The sequence below is a fragment of the Tachysurus fulvidraco genome, chromosome 3 (assembly GCF_022655615.1).
Source record: "Tachysurus fulvidraco isolate hzauxx_2018 chromosome 3, HZAU_PFXX_2.0, whole genome shotgun sequence".
NCBI lineage: Eukaryota > Metazoa > Chordata > Actinopteri > Siluriformes > Bagridae > Tachysurus > Tachysurus fulvidraco.
Window position 1 is genome coordinate 14,086,591 of NC_062520.1, and position 17,185 is coordinate 14,103,775.

General features: G+C 38.2%; 1 protein-coding gene across 3 annotated transcripts in view; it reads right to left on the reverse strand.

The window, feature by feature from the left end:
- Positions 1-16,017, reverse strand: part of rbms3 (RNA binding motif, single stranded interacting protein) — a 127,795-nt gene extending 111,778 nt beyond the window's left edge. Inside the window, exon 1 of one of the 3 annotated variants that reach the window (XM_027149950.2) lies at positions 15,015-16,012. In XM_027149950.2, coding sequence (XP_027005751.1) covers positions 15,015-15,089 — 75 coding nt within the window. In that variant the 5' untranslated portion in view covers positions 15,090-16,012. Of the gene's footprint in view, positions 1-15,014 lie in introns of all 3 variants that reach the window. The other 2 variants (XM_027149951.2, XM_047810801.1) reach the window with 2 other exon arrangements.
- Between the last annotated feature and the right edge of the window lie 1,168 nt (positions 16,018-17,185).

Genomic DNA, 17,185 nt, shown 5'->3' on the forward strand with positions numbered 1-17,185 from the left:
TAATCTTCATATTCTATGGCCCATAAATTTTGACTAAATAAAATAATATTTAGTCATTTTTTTTCCTGTACTGCATAAACACAATCTGCTCTTAATCCAAAAACTCTGCTAATATTACGTTCATTATTTGACATTAAAATCACCCCGGTCATATCTGAGTAATCTCATAACCGAGCACCACATGCCCAAAACAAAGGAACAATTACACTAAGGATAAAGAGCAGGACTGATACAGCCCAGATAACATCTCTGAAGACCAACAGAGGCTTTTTCTTTTGAGAGGAAAAAAAACACAAAACCAGAGATTCTTTAATCTCTTTCCTAATAAGCTAAATCCACTCTGAGGAGCAGCAGCAGTGCAGCCTCAGGTCCATCTGATCCTATGATTCCTTCAACAGAAGTCCTGCATGCACAATCAAAAAAAAAAAAAAAAAAAAGACCAGCTTAAAACAAACTGAGTCTGAAAACCCAGAAGGCATGCTAATGAAAGTGAGCCATTGTATTTTGCTTAGAACTAAAACAAATGGTATACCAATAAACCACATAAAAGACAGAAGTAACTGATTCATCCTAGAACAACTGTCCGACTTAATTCACTGCTTGTTTTGCATATATTTACTGTAGGTACTTGTCTGCGTGCGTATTTATGCACATGAGGTTGTTTGAAAATAGATATTATACAGATAAAGCCTGCACAATGTGAGTGTTTTTTTTTCCTTTGTTTCTTTTTATTTCTCTTCTCTGTGTATTTCGTTCCATTAGCCATGATAATCTACAGATGTGGGCTTGCCCACCTTGCTGAATTATGCAAACCCGGCTTAGGCTGGGTGCAGGAGTTTAGCTGAATCTGATGGAGGAAGACAGACAGCTTGAGGTCTCTCTTTTGAAGAAGACAGCCTACCTCTAATCCCCCTTCTCTGCCTTTCTCTCTCTCTTTTCACCTTTGTTGTCCGGTGCGCACACCTTTCATCCTGCTTCTCTAGTCTTGTCTTTAGAACGGACAAAGACTTTTCAACTTTTTTCTTTTCAACTACAGTTTCTCATCAGGTTTATTCTGCATGTGACTTAGCTGACCCCTGTATAGTCTCTTAGCTAATCCTTCCTGAAGCTGCTCAGGTGCTAAAATTCATAAGCAAACACCCTGGTTTATGATATTGAGATTTATGTGCTTGTAAAATGTTGTCTTTGTCAAATAGAAGTGGCTCAAGGGCAGAACAATGTTTAAAAAAAACAGAGAAAACCAAAATAGAGAAAGCATTTTGGAGTTTTCACCATGTGCCAGTCCTCCATCAGGTAAAATACTTGGAATTGAGCTGTACAAAATACAGACATTCACAACCATTCAGTTTTGTTCGTGGGTCTGGTTTGTTTGGCGCCATAAAAAAGAGATGAAAACAGTCTCAGTTTGAAATTGTTTGCTTGCATAGGGAGAAAAGCACATCCTCTTCCTATGTACCAAATGACCATGCTTTACTTATTGATCTCCTTCTCTGATATCATTAGTCTCAGTCAACAAAATCTATCCATTTGCATTTAGTATGCAAATGGATAGATTTTGTGTAGCTAATTTGCTGCATAATTTTATTGCCACAACTTCCACAACTTCATCAATCCAGCAGTTTTATTCTAAGAGCATAGCTTATGTTTATTACCATTACACAGTTAAGTTACACCCACAGCGACAAATTGAAAATGGCTTTATTTGTTGGAAAGATGCTTGGTTAAAATGACGACAAAACTGGCCGAGAGCGGTCTCGTAAGTGCTTTTCACACTTGATATAAATGGAATCCTGGTTATCTTGTTTCTTATTTCACACTGCTTATACTTTACCTGGAATAAACAATTAATCCAATTAATAGTATTAGAGGTTTCAATAACAGCTTTTCTCATGGGATCAGGCAAGTGAGAAAAAATGTTGTCACATATATCCTCCGTGACTGTTTTAAGCTTCCTGAGTTGCCCGAAATTAAAAACAAAAAAACAAAACAAAAACAAAAAAAATTTGTTTATATTTCAATTAAGCATAGAGAAATGTGTTTGCGTGTATTATATAGTATCATAATTGTTTACTGTCATATGGGGAATTATGGGTTGATCACAAGACTCTTCACTAACGGCACATTTACCACTGGATGGCTGGTTACGCCATATTCAACCGACATGAACAACTTTCATGTTTTTAATAAACACTTTGAGAGACCACAGTACAAATGTCAACACTCCTCTACGAGCTTCCGTCGCCATTTGACACCCCAAAATCCTCTGCAATTACTGTTTACACAACACGTGGTGTTTCTGTGCCTGTACATAGCACACGATATGAGGCACACCATCTGAGGCACACACTGTTCACTTTCTGATTGAGTGTCTGTTGCCAAGCATCTATCCATAACATCCTAACACTGCATCATTTCACACTGTGCACATTTGGGGTTAATACAGAAAAATTGGTACTAACCCTGCTTTGGAGGAGAATTGTATAACCTTAATACAGCAAAAATAGTGCTAACCCTGTGTGTGAAACAGTCCTCCACAGTACCCGGAGTTAAAAGCAGGGTTTAGAATGATGATAACCCTGTGTTAAGTGCAGTGTGAAAAGCCCTATAGTATGGTATTTATCTTTTTTGTATGTATGTATGTATGTATGTATGTATGTATGTATGTATGTATGTATGTATGTATGTATGTATGTATGTATAATGTATAGAATGTAACTCCAAATACTTATCTGTAAAACATATACACTTCCAGTAATAAATATATAAACCATGGTTAGTCATGTGGTCATGTAAAATGTACTCAGTGTTTCAGATTCACTGTTTTGTCAAAGGTATTGAATTTATTGCAATAATGTCTTGTACATTCACTCTTAGTCTTTCCAGTCGCTGGTGCTTCAGCTATGCTCACTGGAGAGTACCAATACCAATTTTTCACAGCCAATATCACTTCCAAGGGCAAATCTCAAATCTCAGAGCTGCTACACAACACTATTATTGCTACCCACCATTCTGTAAATGGATATCAGTATACAGAGCTTGCATATGGATGGAATATGTTACATATTCTTTTCAACCACCTATTTGGTATATGCTCAGTCTGGGAAAAATAACATAAGATATCCGCAACTATAAAACAACATCATGGATTATAGATCTGTATATTACCTAGGTTTATGCATTGTCATCATGCATAGTGGTAGTGCAGGGACTGATATACAATTCATGTTGGCATCTGTAATGGGGCATCTGTGCAGGTAAAGCAGGCTATTTTCAAGGAGAGTCCAAAAGAGAGCAATATGTTGCAGTGAATGAATAGGTCCAGGACTCCTGGTTGTGTGCATGTGTATTTTTGTGGCCCCCAGAAAGCAGCAGACTCATTAGTAGGGTTGGGATTTGCTGACTTTGTGCATCATGTGGTGGTGTTTATATTCTAATTAGGGTTAGGCAGTCAAGCCTCAGACTTCTGCTGACCTCTGATTCTGCGCTGCCAGTCAAATTAAACTTAACACACAGTTAACTGTCAAGAGGCACCCCAAGATGAATCTCAATATGGTCTCATATGGGCTGTATGTCTTCCTTCAAGTGGAGTAATTAGTATGTAGCTCACATGAACTTCACTAGCTTACACACACACACACACACACACACACACACACACACACACACACACACACACACACACACACACACACACACACACACACACACACACACACACACTTCTTACTTTCCTTATCCACAAACTGACCTTTTGACATCTTTATTAATGCAACTAACTAATTCTATGCCTATACCTAAATGTAATTCAAACTCTAACCTCATTAAAAAAAGAGACCTTATGACACCTTTATTTCTTCTTTTACATGCAGTGTTGTAAAAAGCAGTTCTATCAAAACTGCCAGCTATACCTGTCCTTGTGCAGACATTTTTAGAAAGATAAAAAAAACATGGCCACATAGAAACACATGCTGAAATAGTCATGTGCACTCTGTGTAAGCTCTCTTACACTTAGTGCACTCCCACCCCACCCCATTCACTCCCTCTCACAAATTGGCCATCATTGTGGTTCTGAAAACACCACCACACCTCCATTAGACAGTGTACCACCATGTGTGTGCCTGATTGTGTTTCTGCGTTTGTGCCTGTGTGTTAGTTCCAACTCCTTTTGAAGTGTGTGATGGGCTTGATGGATCATCAGATAGAGTGGAGTGGAACAGCGCAACAGAGCTGCATAAAAAAAGGGCTTGGAGGTTTAAAAGAAATGTGCATAAAAAAAAGTTTAACATCCTCTCCAAACCTCCTTCCTCTTTCCTGCTGCCACACCAAGAGATGAAAGGACTGTGCTTGTGCAAAGGCTGAAAAAAAGAAGGACTTATTTTTTGTGCATGCCACCACTTCGGCCAGCCAAATGCATTTAATCCTTACAGCAGCACAAGGGAATGACAAGCAATGTGTGGAGAACAGAATCTCACCATAACTTCAAACAAACACAAGATGGAAGATGGGTATCTAAGCAGACGAGTCCTCATGCAACGGGCAATTCCAGAAGGATCCATGTGCCAGTAATACTGCTATGATCAGAAATAATATGCTATGTTCACATTGCAGGCTTCATTGCACAATTGTTTTTATTTTTTATGCTCAGCTCAGATGGCTCATATTTATAAAGCAAATGGCCCACATCTGTCCTTAACGTGACCCTGCTGGATTTCTTGGAATATTGTTTCAAACACTTCTCTGTTTTGGTAGATTCTTTTCAGTTTGCTTGGATGGTATGGATTCCCCAAGTATCAAGTAAATCAACAATTTCCTCAACATTCCACTGAATATAGTCACAGCTGTTGCTGTTTTCCTTTGTTACTTTCATGTGAATACAGTTCAGCTTTAATTGTTAGTTTCAATCAATAGACATTGTCACAAAACAACTTTTTATAAAAATAGAAATTCTATTTCTATTCAAAAATATTTTTCACTAATGATCCAGTGGTGTGAGGTGAGACAGAAAAAAAAAAATACCTGAGACGATATAAGGAACTGAGAGGATGATATTAAAATTGAGAGGAAACAGCTTCAAAATGGAAACTCATCCTCATCTGGTTGACACTGTGATTATAAAATAACATTTCCACAATGCCAACATTGGATGTCATATCAACACATTATAGTGCAGTGGGAAAAATCCACATGACCTTTCTCATTTATGTTGTCAGGTCTGAATTAAAAGGATGTGTTTTTTTGTGTCCACATACAGGTAATCAAATTGTCTCTTCAAACAAGTAAATGAACGTAGCCTTACACACACACACACACACACACAGAAGAGTTATATGTAGGGTCTGGTGACCTAGCTGGAATACAGTTGCACACACAAAGCAGCTTAATCATTCATAAAACTAGCAAGGTTAATAAAATATGTAAGGCCACTCCCCAGCATGCTGGCAAAATTCCTCTAAAATGCCTTAGCTTTTAAAATTCACCCAGCAAATCTAATTAACATACCTATCGTAAAGTTTATATATTATGCCTTATATTTTATAGGCCGGTGGCATGTGTGAGAGTGAAAGACCAAATGAGACAGCTGGAGAGAAAGGAGTAGAGAAGTTGACTCTCGCACCGAGCACCACGCTGCGCATGTGGCAGCTTAGAGGACAAGGTCACACAGCCTGTAGTGTCTGTAAGACTAATCCTGTCAGGCTTTTATCCTCCCCTTCCTCTGCCACTTAAACACACTCGCCTCTTTTTATCCCACTCTCACTTTATCGTTTGCTTGCTGGCTCTCTAAAACTGGAGACTGGTGAAGGAGCTGGATAGCCCCAAATAAAAAATAGCTCATTTAGATTAAGTTCACTACTGCACACTACTTCTAATGTGTGTGTGTGTGTGTGTGTGTGTGTGTGTGTGTGTGTGTGTGTGTGTGTGTGTGTGTGTGTGTGTGTGTGTGTGTGTGTGTGTGTGTGTGTGTGTGTGTGCCTTGGAGAGCTTGCAATCAAGGGCAGAGTTGTGTGACAGATAGAGTGGCTAATAAGTGTAGTCTGGAACTCTCTATTTCCACCCACCTCCAGACTTAAGGGAGTTTAACCAAGTGGAAGACCACTGCTGTCATGGATTTAATGAAAAAAAACAATCAGAATTGTTTACTAAATAGACACTAATCCTATTAGTAATATTTTTTTTAATAATATTTTTCTAAGGATTCAATGGGAAATGGTTCGGGTTTAAATTGATTTAGTACATACACTGCAAAACATGATAGCATTTTTGTTTTTGAGAAACAAATATAAAATACAATTTCCTTCAGCTTGAAATTATTATTTCTAGAATGATGCACAATTATCTGCCTACTGTATATCACAAATGCCTAAATATCGTCTTAATGATCTTGTATTTGTTCTATAATAATTTTGTAATAAGAAAAGCTTTTTTCAGTGTAAAAAATTAAAACTGTTCTGCTAAGCTATTACTATTAGATAGGCTTCCAAATTTTAGGTGTCGTTAGCCACTTTCTTTGTGTCTTTGTCTTGAGTTTAATGATGTGTTCACAAGGTCTCTGAGAGTTTGCCACGCAAATGATCCCAAATTAAAAAGTAAGCTTTGCCAATTGATTCAACCAGGACACAATAAAGCACTGTATACATAACCTAATTCCAAGCTGAGTGCTTACTTTTGTGCTTTTGGGTATAGCTGTAACAGCCAGGACAGGCTATCTATTGTTATAAATCAGCTATCTTTTGCACACTCCAAGCTCAGGCTAAAGAATATTACTGAGCAACCAGTTCTTTCAAATGGCTCATAGTATTTATAGAGTGAACAATAAGGTCAAAACAAATTGTCTCCCCTAAAGCATTGAGAGTGTGGCGTATGCTCATTTCTTTACCCATGCGTGGAGAATTGGACATGGTTATGGCAGGTTAAGAGTGCTGGGCCCACATCCGATTAGAGCGGCCTCTGCTGTGGTCATAACTGCCAATAAGGTGTGCATAAATTGGACTAGAGAAAGAGAGGCAAGGCTCGGAGGCAAGAGGCAGGACAGTGAAATCCCCCAGGAGCGTGTATTCAAGAATTTATGACACCTCTCATCTCCTACCCTGTCCTTGGCTTTGACTGTGCTGTTTCTGAGGGATCTGATTTCCAGCATGTCTCCTGATTAAAACGAAGGAGAAGGATAGAGCAAGTGACAGGAGAGAATGAAAAAACCTATATTTGAGCACCATCCTTCCATACGTCCTTCTCCTCTCCTTCCTCTGAGCTCATGGCACACCAGGAACATCGGATACACTCAGCTTTAATTTCTGCAAGGACGACAAGGCTCAGCTGCTATGTGGCAAGTGTGTCAGAGATTGCTAAATAGATCTAGTTAAATTCAAGTGGTAACAGTTTTAGCGTTTAAGCAGTCTGAAACTGTATGATTCACCTTTACCCACACTTAGGGCTCAAACCTCATCAGTTATGATTTATAATCATATTACTAGTTATGCATCCAGACCCCAATCCCCCCTGTTAATACACACACACAGAGACACACACAGACCATATGGCCAGACTATTCATTGTGTCCACAAGCATTAGTCCATGACTAAACACGTTTGTATATGATGCCTTCCTACAGTCCAGTATACACTTATACATTAGGAATAAGCATGGACCAAAAATAATTATATCTATGGGAGCAAAAATATATTGAGTAATGGAACATTTCTTGTATGGTTATAATTGTAGTATTTTATTTAATATATTTATTATGTTTGATTCTGGACATTATATTCACTTCATAGGCTCAAATGTGACTTTCATTACTATATCATTATTAAGGACTTGTTCAAGGTCATGTTGGACATCCTTGACATGGAGTGCAAGGCAGGAATACACCCTGGCAAGGATGCCAGTCCATCAAATGGTGTCACACACACATTTACATGCTCTTTAGAGAAGCTTATTCAGCTTCCAGCATGGGTTTGGGAGTTTGGTGAAAACTGAAGGCAACCCATGTGGAGACAGGAAGACCATGTGAAACATTGCACGTGCAGTAACCTGAGCTCATGAACGAATCCCAGACCCTGGAGCTACACAGATCTGTCCTATAGCCATAATCCTCCCATTTTTCCTTTTGTGATTAGTTACAGTGGCATTTTTGGCAGGAGCTTATGGTCTAGAGAGATTGCACAGATGGCAGATGATTATTTCAAAGTTGGAAACTGGACCTCCTTATTGTAGGCCAATGCTACTATGAAGCTAACTATGGCTTGCTGAAACTGATATAAAAGTTAACTGATTAAAATAGGCAGATTGTTATTGATTGAGAATATCAAACTCTAATAACTCTGCTATTATTGATATAATGCATCATGAGCATATATTTAACCCCCTTCCTCTGTTTGGTACTCAAGCTGTCAAAATGACCAGGCGTAATGCCCAGCTCTACTATTCTTACAGCATAATACGCTCACCAAGCCTGTGCTTTGTTTAAGGACAGTAGCTGTAGGCATGGAAGACAAAAACAATGCCATAGAATCCTGATCAATCTCTATACCGCTGCTCTTTGCATGACTTTAGGTTGCTCTCCCGTTTTTGCCATTTATCCCTGCTGCCCAGGCTTTGTTAAGCACTCGGAGAGTCTAAAAGCAAGCTGTGTGTAAAAACCAGAGGGCAGGCTCTTTAAAGGTAGAAAATCCATCAAGCATTGGTTACAAAGTGGTCCTTTATTAAAAATGCAGCAGGTCTATTACTCTAGGACTAAGGCTTCCCTTTCCTCTTAGCTCACACAAACCAATAGTTTACCATGACCCCTTTGTTTAGAGCCACTCACAGGCTCATCATTACAGATAAATCTATCTGTCCAGTTGGTATCAGATCCCATTTGCCAAAGTATCAAAAGAACGTACTCTATGGACTACTGTAGATATTTACCATGAGTTACTCCATTATTTTCAGTGATAAATACCACATATTCCAGTGGTAAATATATGAACAGCAGATTCTCAGCACATTTTTCTCTACACACCATACCTATTATTTCAAAATGACTGATAGTCTTAACCACCATTTTTGTTCTATATAAGCGAATGTGTGGCTACTATGTTCCTGCTTTCTGAGTCAACCCCACCCTTCTGAACAGATGGCTGGAGAAAATGCCCAGGACACAGTGGGAGATGGAGAGAGAGAGAGAGAGAGAGAGAGAGAGAGAGAGAGAGAGAGAGAGAGAGGGAGAGAGGGAGAGAGAGAGAGAGAGAGAGAGAGATAGAGAGAGAGAGATATAGAGAGAGAGATAGAGATAGGGAGATAATAATATATAGTAGAATCAACAGATAAGAATATATAAATATCACTTATCAACATTATTATATATATATCAACATATATAGATCTATCTTATATATATATCTATCTAATATATATATATAATACCATATAATAATATATATATCAACATATTATATATATATATCTATATTATATACTATATATAATATATAGATATCTATATATATATATCAACAACTTTTCTCTATACTCTATATATATATATATATATATATCTATATATATATAATATATATATATGATAGATATAGTGAGAGCAACAGAGAGTCAGGAAAAAATTTAACCAAATAATAATGCCTGCCTTAATAAACTGGCTGTATAGATTCACAACTACAACATCATGTCACACCAACACCCCCAACTAGGGAATTAAAAGATTTGCATAATTTATGATTATTTATTTTTCTCTGCCATTATTGATGTTCGACATGAAAGGCAGTTTTCAAAGCAGGCCAAACATTTCCTGTACTGAACATTCATAAAGGAAGTACTCTAGGAACAACAGAATGTGCACGTGAAAAATGTGAAAAAAGAAAAAATAAGAAAATAACAAACAATAAAGATAAAAGAATTTTGAAAGCATCATCATTATTTCAGCAGTTACTAGTAAGCATCTGTCTTAGTACGTTTTAAACATATGTTCAGTACAATACATGTAAACCTAGCTGTGAATATGACTATATGTACTATACTATTCGTTCCAAGATAGCAAACTAAAACAATTAGCAGCTACACTGTGATGCACATAATTTATTCAAAAGAAGTGCTTTATTGTGATCTATCCGAAGGTGATTTATTTCATATAATAGCACGGTTCAGGCTGTGGTTCAGGTTAATTTCTATAGTAACAGTCTATAGTACACAGGTACTATAGTACTGTCATGTTCTGAAGCTTTCTAATACAATGAAATTCTTTCTATCATAGCATATAGAAAAGGAAAGAAAAGCAAAGCAACATTTGTATCTGTGTTGATATGGTGACTATTATTTTGGGAGGAGATGTTTATTTAGCATTTAATTAAGGAGTATCCGGTCTCAGTGCTTCGTAAATCAGGAAAAAAAATTACCTTATTATTTTCTTATCATTTTCTATTTTTTTCCTCTTTTCTCATTAGCTTCACAAAAAGTAAGAGAAAAAAATCTAAAGATGCTAGTGAGGGAACAGTTGAGGTGAGGGAACAGTTATAGCAAGTTGAAATATAGCAAGATATAATTTGTCACATGGACAATCCACAGTATTAACTGCAATATAAAAAGGAATAAAATACTTCAGGATGTTCTATTATTAGCAAAATTCTGATGTTGTAATGCATCACATGAAATAATGTTGTATTAACTGTATTACAAAGAAGTCGACTAGAACGGGTTTCAGTGTCCGCTACACTTGATTATTTATCCCCAGACTTCAAAATGAGTATTTTCTTTTTTAGCCAAAGCTACTCTATTTACAGAGTGTGCAGCACATGTCTCTAGCACATACTGTATATTAGCACATTTCTCTAGCACAGAATCTCGGCTGCAGAATCCCCATGCACACGCTTTCTTTATTTTGTGCGAAATATCCAAAAAAGCTGTATATATTGTACCTTCAGTGGTATTTCTTCTCATTTTATCTCCTCCTGACTATTAAGCCAGGAAGCATGAACATAAAAAAAAAGATGACACTGAGAAAACCATGTACCAATAACCAGTTAAAGGCATGAGTGGTAGTAATTTAATAATTTGTAGAAAACCACAGAAATTATTTAATAACACTATTAGTAAAAAAAAAAAAAAGTTCATAGAATACCACAGAGTAACATTGATCTAATCTGCACACTCACACTCTCTCCCACACACACACACACACACACACACACACACACACACACACACACACACACACACACACACACACACACACACACACACACACACACACACACACATATCCAGCCCTCTCTATAGACCTCATAACCGAGGCAGATACACACAGGAAGCATTTTACTGTGTAAACGTCAGAGAGCTGTCCCACTGGAAGAGTTTACATGTATAATTCACATGCACACACCCACACTCAGCACTCATGTTAACTTAGTGTGTCCGTGTTATTGTGCCTCAAGCAAATAACACCTCTGTTGAAAATTCTCTTTTATGCATGCTCTGTTGCAAAGTAGAAGGTCACATTTCTTTTATTTTCTTTCAACAAACAAACATCCAGGTACGCTAATTATGGCTTAGGCTTTTGATATGAAAGAAAAAAGAGAAAAATGAATAGATGTATATCTGTAATTGTGTATGATTTATTATTGATATTTGACTAGATGAATTAAGAATAGATCATTAAGACTACTTGTAACACACTTATAAAAGAGGTCAAATGATTGTTTATGCAAAAAAACCTCAGCTTTTTGTACAAAGAACCCATAGGTTCATTACTTAAAACAGTTCATAAAAGAAGTCTGTTTTAACAATAAATGTGTTTAATTCATCCTGTGTAAGATTTGTCTATAAAAAATCTGGTACATTTTATTACTGTAGTCTTGTGCACTTGACCACACATGGATAGACAAATAAATAAATAAATAAATAAATAAATAAATAAATAAATAAATAAATAAATAGTAAAAACCTTTCAGGAAATCATAAATAACTTACATTACTTGTATTGATCTAGTGTTGGATAAAACTACAGAAGAACCGCTTTATTTATAATTTATTTCTTATTTCTCTCAGAAAAGTCTCTTCACTGAAAGAGAAATTCAATTATCCGAGCAAGAAGACATTTTGAACAAAGGGAAATAATCAAATATTTTTCATTATGATCAAATATAAGATTGTTAATACTATTCATTAAATTCTAGACATATTTACTCATTTTATGTCAAAACTCTAAAATACAGTTTTACAATATTTTCCAGAAATAAATGAGTAAAATAAAACCAGAAATATGATTTATTACATAAAACCAAGACAGAGTTTTTTTTAAAACAATTCTATTTTAAACCACCCAAAGATTTCCATTCTAGAAACATTTCTAACGTTAAATGTTTCTTGATTAGTGAAAATATGTACGGACGTATGTACGTTTTCTCATTTAGTGACAATGGTGATTTTAATTACATCGATAATCTCTGTAAATGCACCTTATAAATGAGTTCACATTGAAGAATCTAATTACTGAGCTGATAGTAATTTATGGCAGGGAGGAAATGAAAGCTGTTTTTTTCTTCACAGCAAAGCTGAAGTTCTGTGACAGAAGCATTATGAATCAATCTCCCAATTATCCACTGACAGAGTAAATAGCATGTTGCCATGCTATAATCCTAAGTAACATTGGTAGCAGCAGAAGCCTAATGAGCCCCATAGAGAAGGTTCTTGAGACGCTGCTGACACGCTGCATGTCATTGCACTGCAGGCCAGTTAGCGTGCACTCACACTGTGAGCAGAGCTTTAAACAGACCACTGCATGTTATTTTTGCTGCACAAAATCTGACCCTTCTGAGTGCAAATGAACCACACACACACACAGTACAGCCTTGACTTCACACTGCTGATTGAATGGTTGTAGGGGCCTCACAGCCTTCTATTGGCACAATACCAGGGGGGAATTATTTCTCTTTAAATCTATTTCATATCCCACTGGTGTATGACTGCTGTCATGGATACCTCCCCTTGCATGGTCCATGCATGAGCGCATGAGCACTCACATACGCACCTATGGCTTTGCTTCTATCCACACTCTGACAGGCATCTCGATACTGTACTAGCAGAGATTAAAGGCCCCTCGATGTACACGAGATACTCAAAACCTGAACAAACACTGAATGGAATGTGATTATACTGAAACTCAAATATGGTCATTATGGTGTATAGATAGCAGCCGGAGTAAAGCAGTTCTTAATATGGACTAATCCCAGAGTCTGCTATTGTTTCTGGACAGGCTGATATGATATCATACCTTCCACCAGTATATTATGCATTCTGGCTAAGTGCACAAGGTGAGTGGGTGAATGGGAGCCATTTAACAGAGACAGGGAAAGTGAGAGAGAGTGTGTTAGTGTGTGTGTGTGTGTGTGTGTGTGTGTGTGTGTGTGTGTGTGTGTGTGTGTGTGTGTGTGTGTGTGTGTGTGTGTGTGTGTGTGTGAGAGAGAGAGAGAGAGAGAGAGAGAGAGAGAGAGATCAGTGATTGTGTGTCAGCTGCTTCTCTTCCCTCCACATGATTGATTCCCCCAAGAGGAATGCCTCCACTTTGAGAGCATGTTGGAATCAAGATTAATAAGAGGGCATTTACGTCTCTAGTCTCCTTCTCAAACACACACACACACACACACACACACACACACACACACACACACACACACACACACCACACACACAAACACACACACAGACACACACACACACACACACACACACACACACACACACACACACACACACACACACACACACACACACACACACACACACACACACACACACACACACACACAAACACACAGCCAGGCTTAAAATCATGCACACTAACATGGGGCCCTCATCGTCATCCAAATGCTAAAATGTGAAATCTGAAACATGGCATGACTCTGTGCCAAATGCAATCTCCCCTTTTTTTCTAATATTTTGCAAATTGATAATCATTCATAGAATAATGCTATTCTTCCTCCTGTAACACTAACACCCAGCTCTGGTAATGCCAGTGGAAATTAATTACCTTGCAATAAGAATTTATTACATTGTACATCTGTTGAAATACAAAAGGATGATTCCACTGAATCAGACTCTCATGGAGATGTTTTGGGAAATTCATTAGAAAAGCAGAAGGGAATGCAATATAAATTGACTTGACCTTGAAGGCAGTGCGAGACAATAAATAACAGGTCAAGAAAAAAAATATGTTGGGTGATTTGTGGGAAGACCACTGGCACTGAATTAGTTTGTATGAAATAAGCTATTTTTCTTACACTTTGTCATTAAGATTTATAGCATTTATTAGAAATGCAATATACTGATCCTGTCCTAGTCCTTTTAAGAGATTAAATACAGAAGCTATCCATTTATCTAATCATAGCCTTTGCCTAATACATATTTCTGCCTAAAGTTTCTCCACCCTGATGTTAGAGAAAAGCATCTCATCACTTGCGTGTTCACGCCCTTGGCCTGACAGCCATTCTCTCAGTCAAAGCAACGTGTGCTTTCCCTTTCTCACCTAATGAGTCGCACCATACAGATGCCAACTTTTTTGTTCCAGAGCGATAAAGATGTGTGTAAAGAGCATGTAGGTAGGCAGATAGAGCTCACCAGCACCGTAACAGCATCTCGATCAATGCACAGGAAATAATTTTCCACTTCAGAGTGGCGTAGGAGTCAAGAGATGGATGTTATTATTCAGGTCCCTCATCAAAGCCTGCTGTTCTGAAGCAACTGAAATCTCACATTTGGGTGTGTGAGCAAATGAACGTGTGTGTGTGTGTGTGTGTGTGTGTGTGTGTGTGTGTGTGTGTGTGTGTGTGTGTGTGTGTGTGTGTGTGTGTGTGTGTGTGTAAGACATAATTAGCATGTTATTTCTCAGTTTCACTTATTTGGAGAAGTAAAGCTAAACCCAGCACCACATATCAGATATTGTATATCAGAAAGATGCTACCAGGGTGGGGACAGAGACAGAGACAGAGAGAACAGAGGGAACCAAAGAACCAGAGATCAGGGCACTGTACCTTAGTCTGGAGATAGTGAGGGTAGTAGTAGGTGTACTGGGGGTACATTGGTTGCTGTTCCAAACGTTTGCCCATGTAGCTGGAATCCCTCTGGCCGTGGCAGTATACTGACTTGTGTGCTCGCTCCAAAACTCTGAATGCCTCTGCTTGTTGGGCTAGAGGCTAGATCCGTGCAGAAAAGGCAGTGAAAAGAGGATGGAGAGAGTGATGGGGAGTGCCACGGGACCTCCGGCTGTCCTTATGTCTGTCACTGTGTGGGAGTTGCGCTCTCAGTGTGCGAGCCGCTCTCTCCTCCTGCTCTTCTTATGGGAGATCAGACAAGAAGATGAAGGAAGAACAGAAAGGCAGGGTAGGAGAGGTCTGTGCAGAAAAAGAAGGGGCAGTCGAAATAAAGGGAAAGAGGTAATGGAAGAAGAAGGAAGGTGGTGGCAGATATCACTTCTTATGGAATGCAAGCTCCTTTTCTCCTGCTCATGCCTTGACTTTGTCTCCGTTTCTGTAGTTTTTGGTTCTCTTGTGTCTGCACAATGTCAGATCTCTCCTAAGGCTGTCAGATATTCCAAGACAATCTGCTCCGGTGTGTCCTGCTCTGGCTGATACACAAAGAAGCGATGCAGATTGATGATGTAGCTGTGCTGAGAGAGCTGAATCTGATCACAGGGAACAAGGAGTCCGGTTTTGAGCACCAGAAGAAGCAGCACAAACTCCTCTAAAAGGGAAATCCAGTACTATCCTGAACCCAGATACAAGTCCACACAGTGCTTTTTCTCTCCAGCATCTGGCTGATGCGTTCTTTTCCTGCTGCCTCCTTGTCTTTCCACTTGCCTGTGCGAGTATGAATGCGTGAGTGGAAGTAATTGTGCCTGTGTGTGTGTATGCGTGTGTATGCGTGAGTGTGCGGCTGGGTGCTCCACAATGTGGTGAGGAGTGAGGGCTCAGATCAGGCAGCACTACGATCCTCCTCCGGGTAGGCGGGACTAGAGGCAGGATGCAGTGCTCCCTGAACTGGGGGAGTGTCACAACCAGCCTCTCTCTTTCTGTCTTCTCTTTCTCCCTCCTCAAGCGCACAACCGCCCTCTGCTAGGCTTTCACTCTGCAGGCAGGAGGAGCCAAAAAGAGGGGGAGGAGAGAAGAAAGAGTGCCACGAGGAGCACAGGCCCCCTACTGGTGATTTATAGATTTCACATTCATTTATCTTTTACTTCCATTTGCCTTTTTTTTTTTTTGCTTTTCATTTTACATTTTTTTATTTAACTGACGATACAGACAGCTAGATATACATATTTTCACACTCTTATTTCTTTGGTGTAAAACAATTAAGAACACTAAATTCCTGGTACACGTTCAGATCAGAGCTGGGAAACAGGAAAATGTTTGTGGTCCCTGAGGACCGGTTTGGGAAAGATTGTTCTACTGTAGCTTATTTATCACTTTCACATCATTGTTTTTTGTAATTCAATACTAAATGTGTATACACAACAGATTTTCTTTTTCACCCAGTTATCTCTGTAGGAGAGGCTGCCAATGTAACACACTGACACACTGACATTCATGAATAGTAGGACAGAGAACTGTGGCCTTAAGAAGTGCTTATGTAAGTCTCTGTGCACTAATTCTCACCTCTGCTCAGAGACTTTCAGCACTTTCACTGAACAAACAAAGCTTTTTGTAACAGTTAAACAAAACGAGAATATAATTAATATGTTGATTATTGCATTATATAGTGCATTGAATAACACTGAACCATGTAACAAACAGATACTCGGATAAAAAAGGGGCATCTACTGTACATGGTCATACTCTCTATAGACAGTACATATTATTTATGTTTTATTACTATGTACAGCAATTCCATGTAAGATTTAGTTTCTAACTGAATGGTGTGAAACAAATCCTTATAGTACTTATACACATCTAACACTGATCCAGGCAATATATTTCGTCATACTATACGATGATCTGAGAACTATGATCGTTCACAAGTAAGAAAAAAGAATGACAGTTTTAATTTGTATAGAGAACAGAATATTATCACATGAGATGATTCAGTGGCAAAAACAGCAAAGGATATGCTCTTAATATTTCACTATAAAGTTTTAACATTAAACACAACTTTGAATTGAATTTTCATGATATGTTTTCCTATTTAGACGAATTGTTGGATAATTATT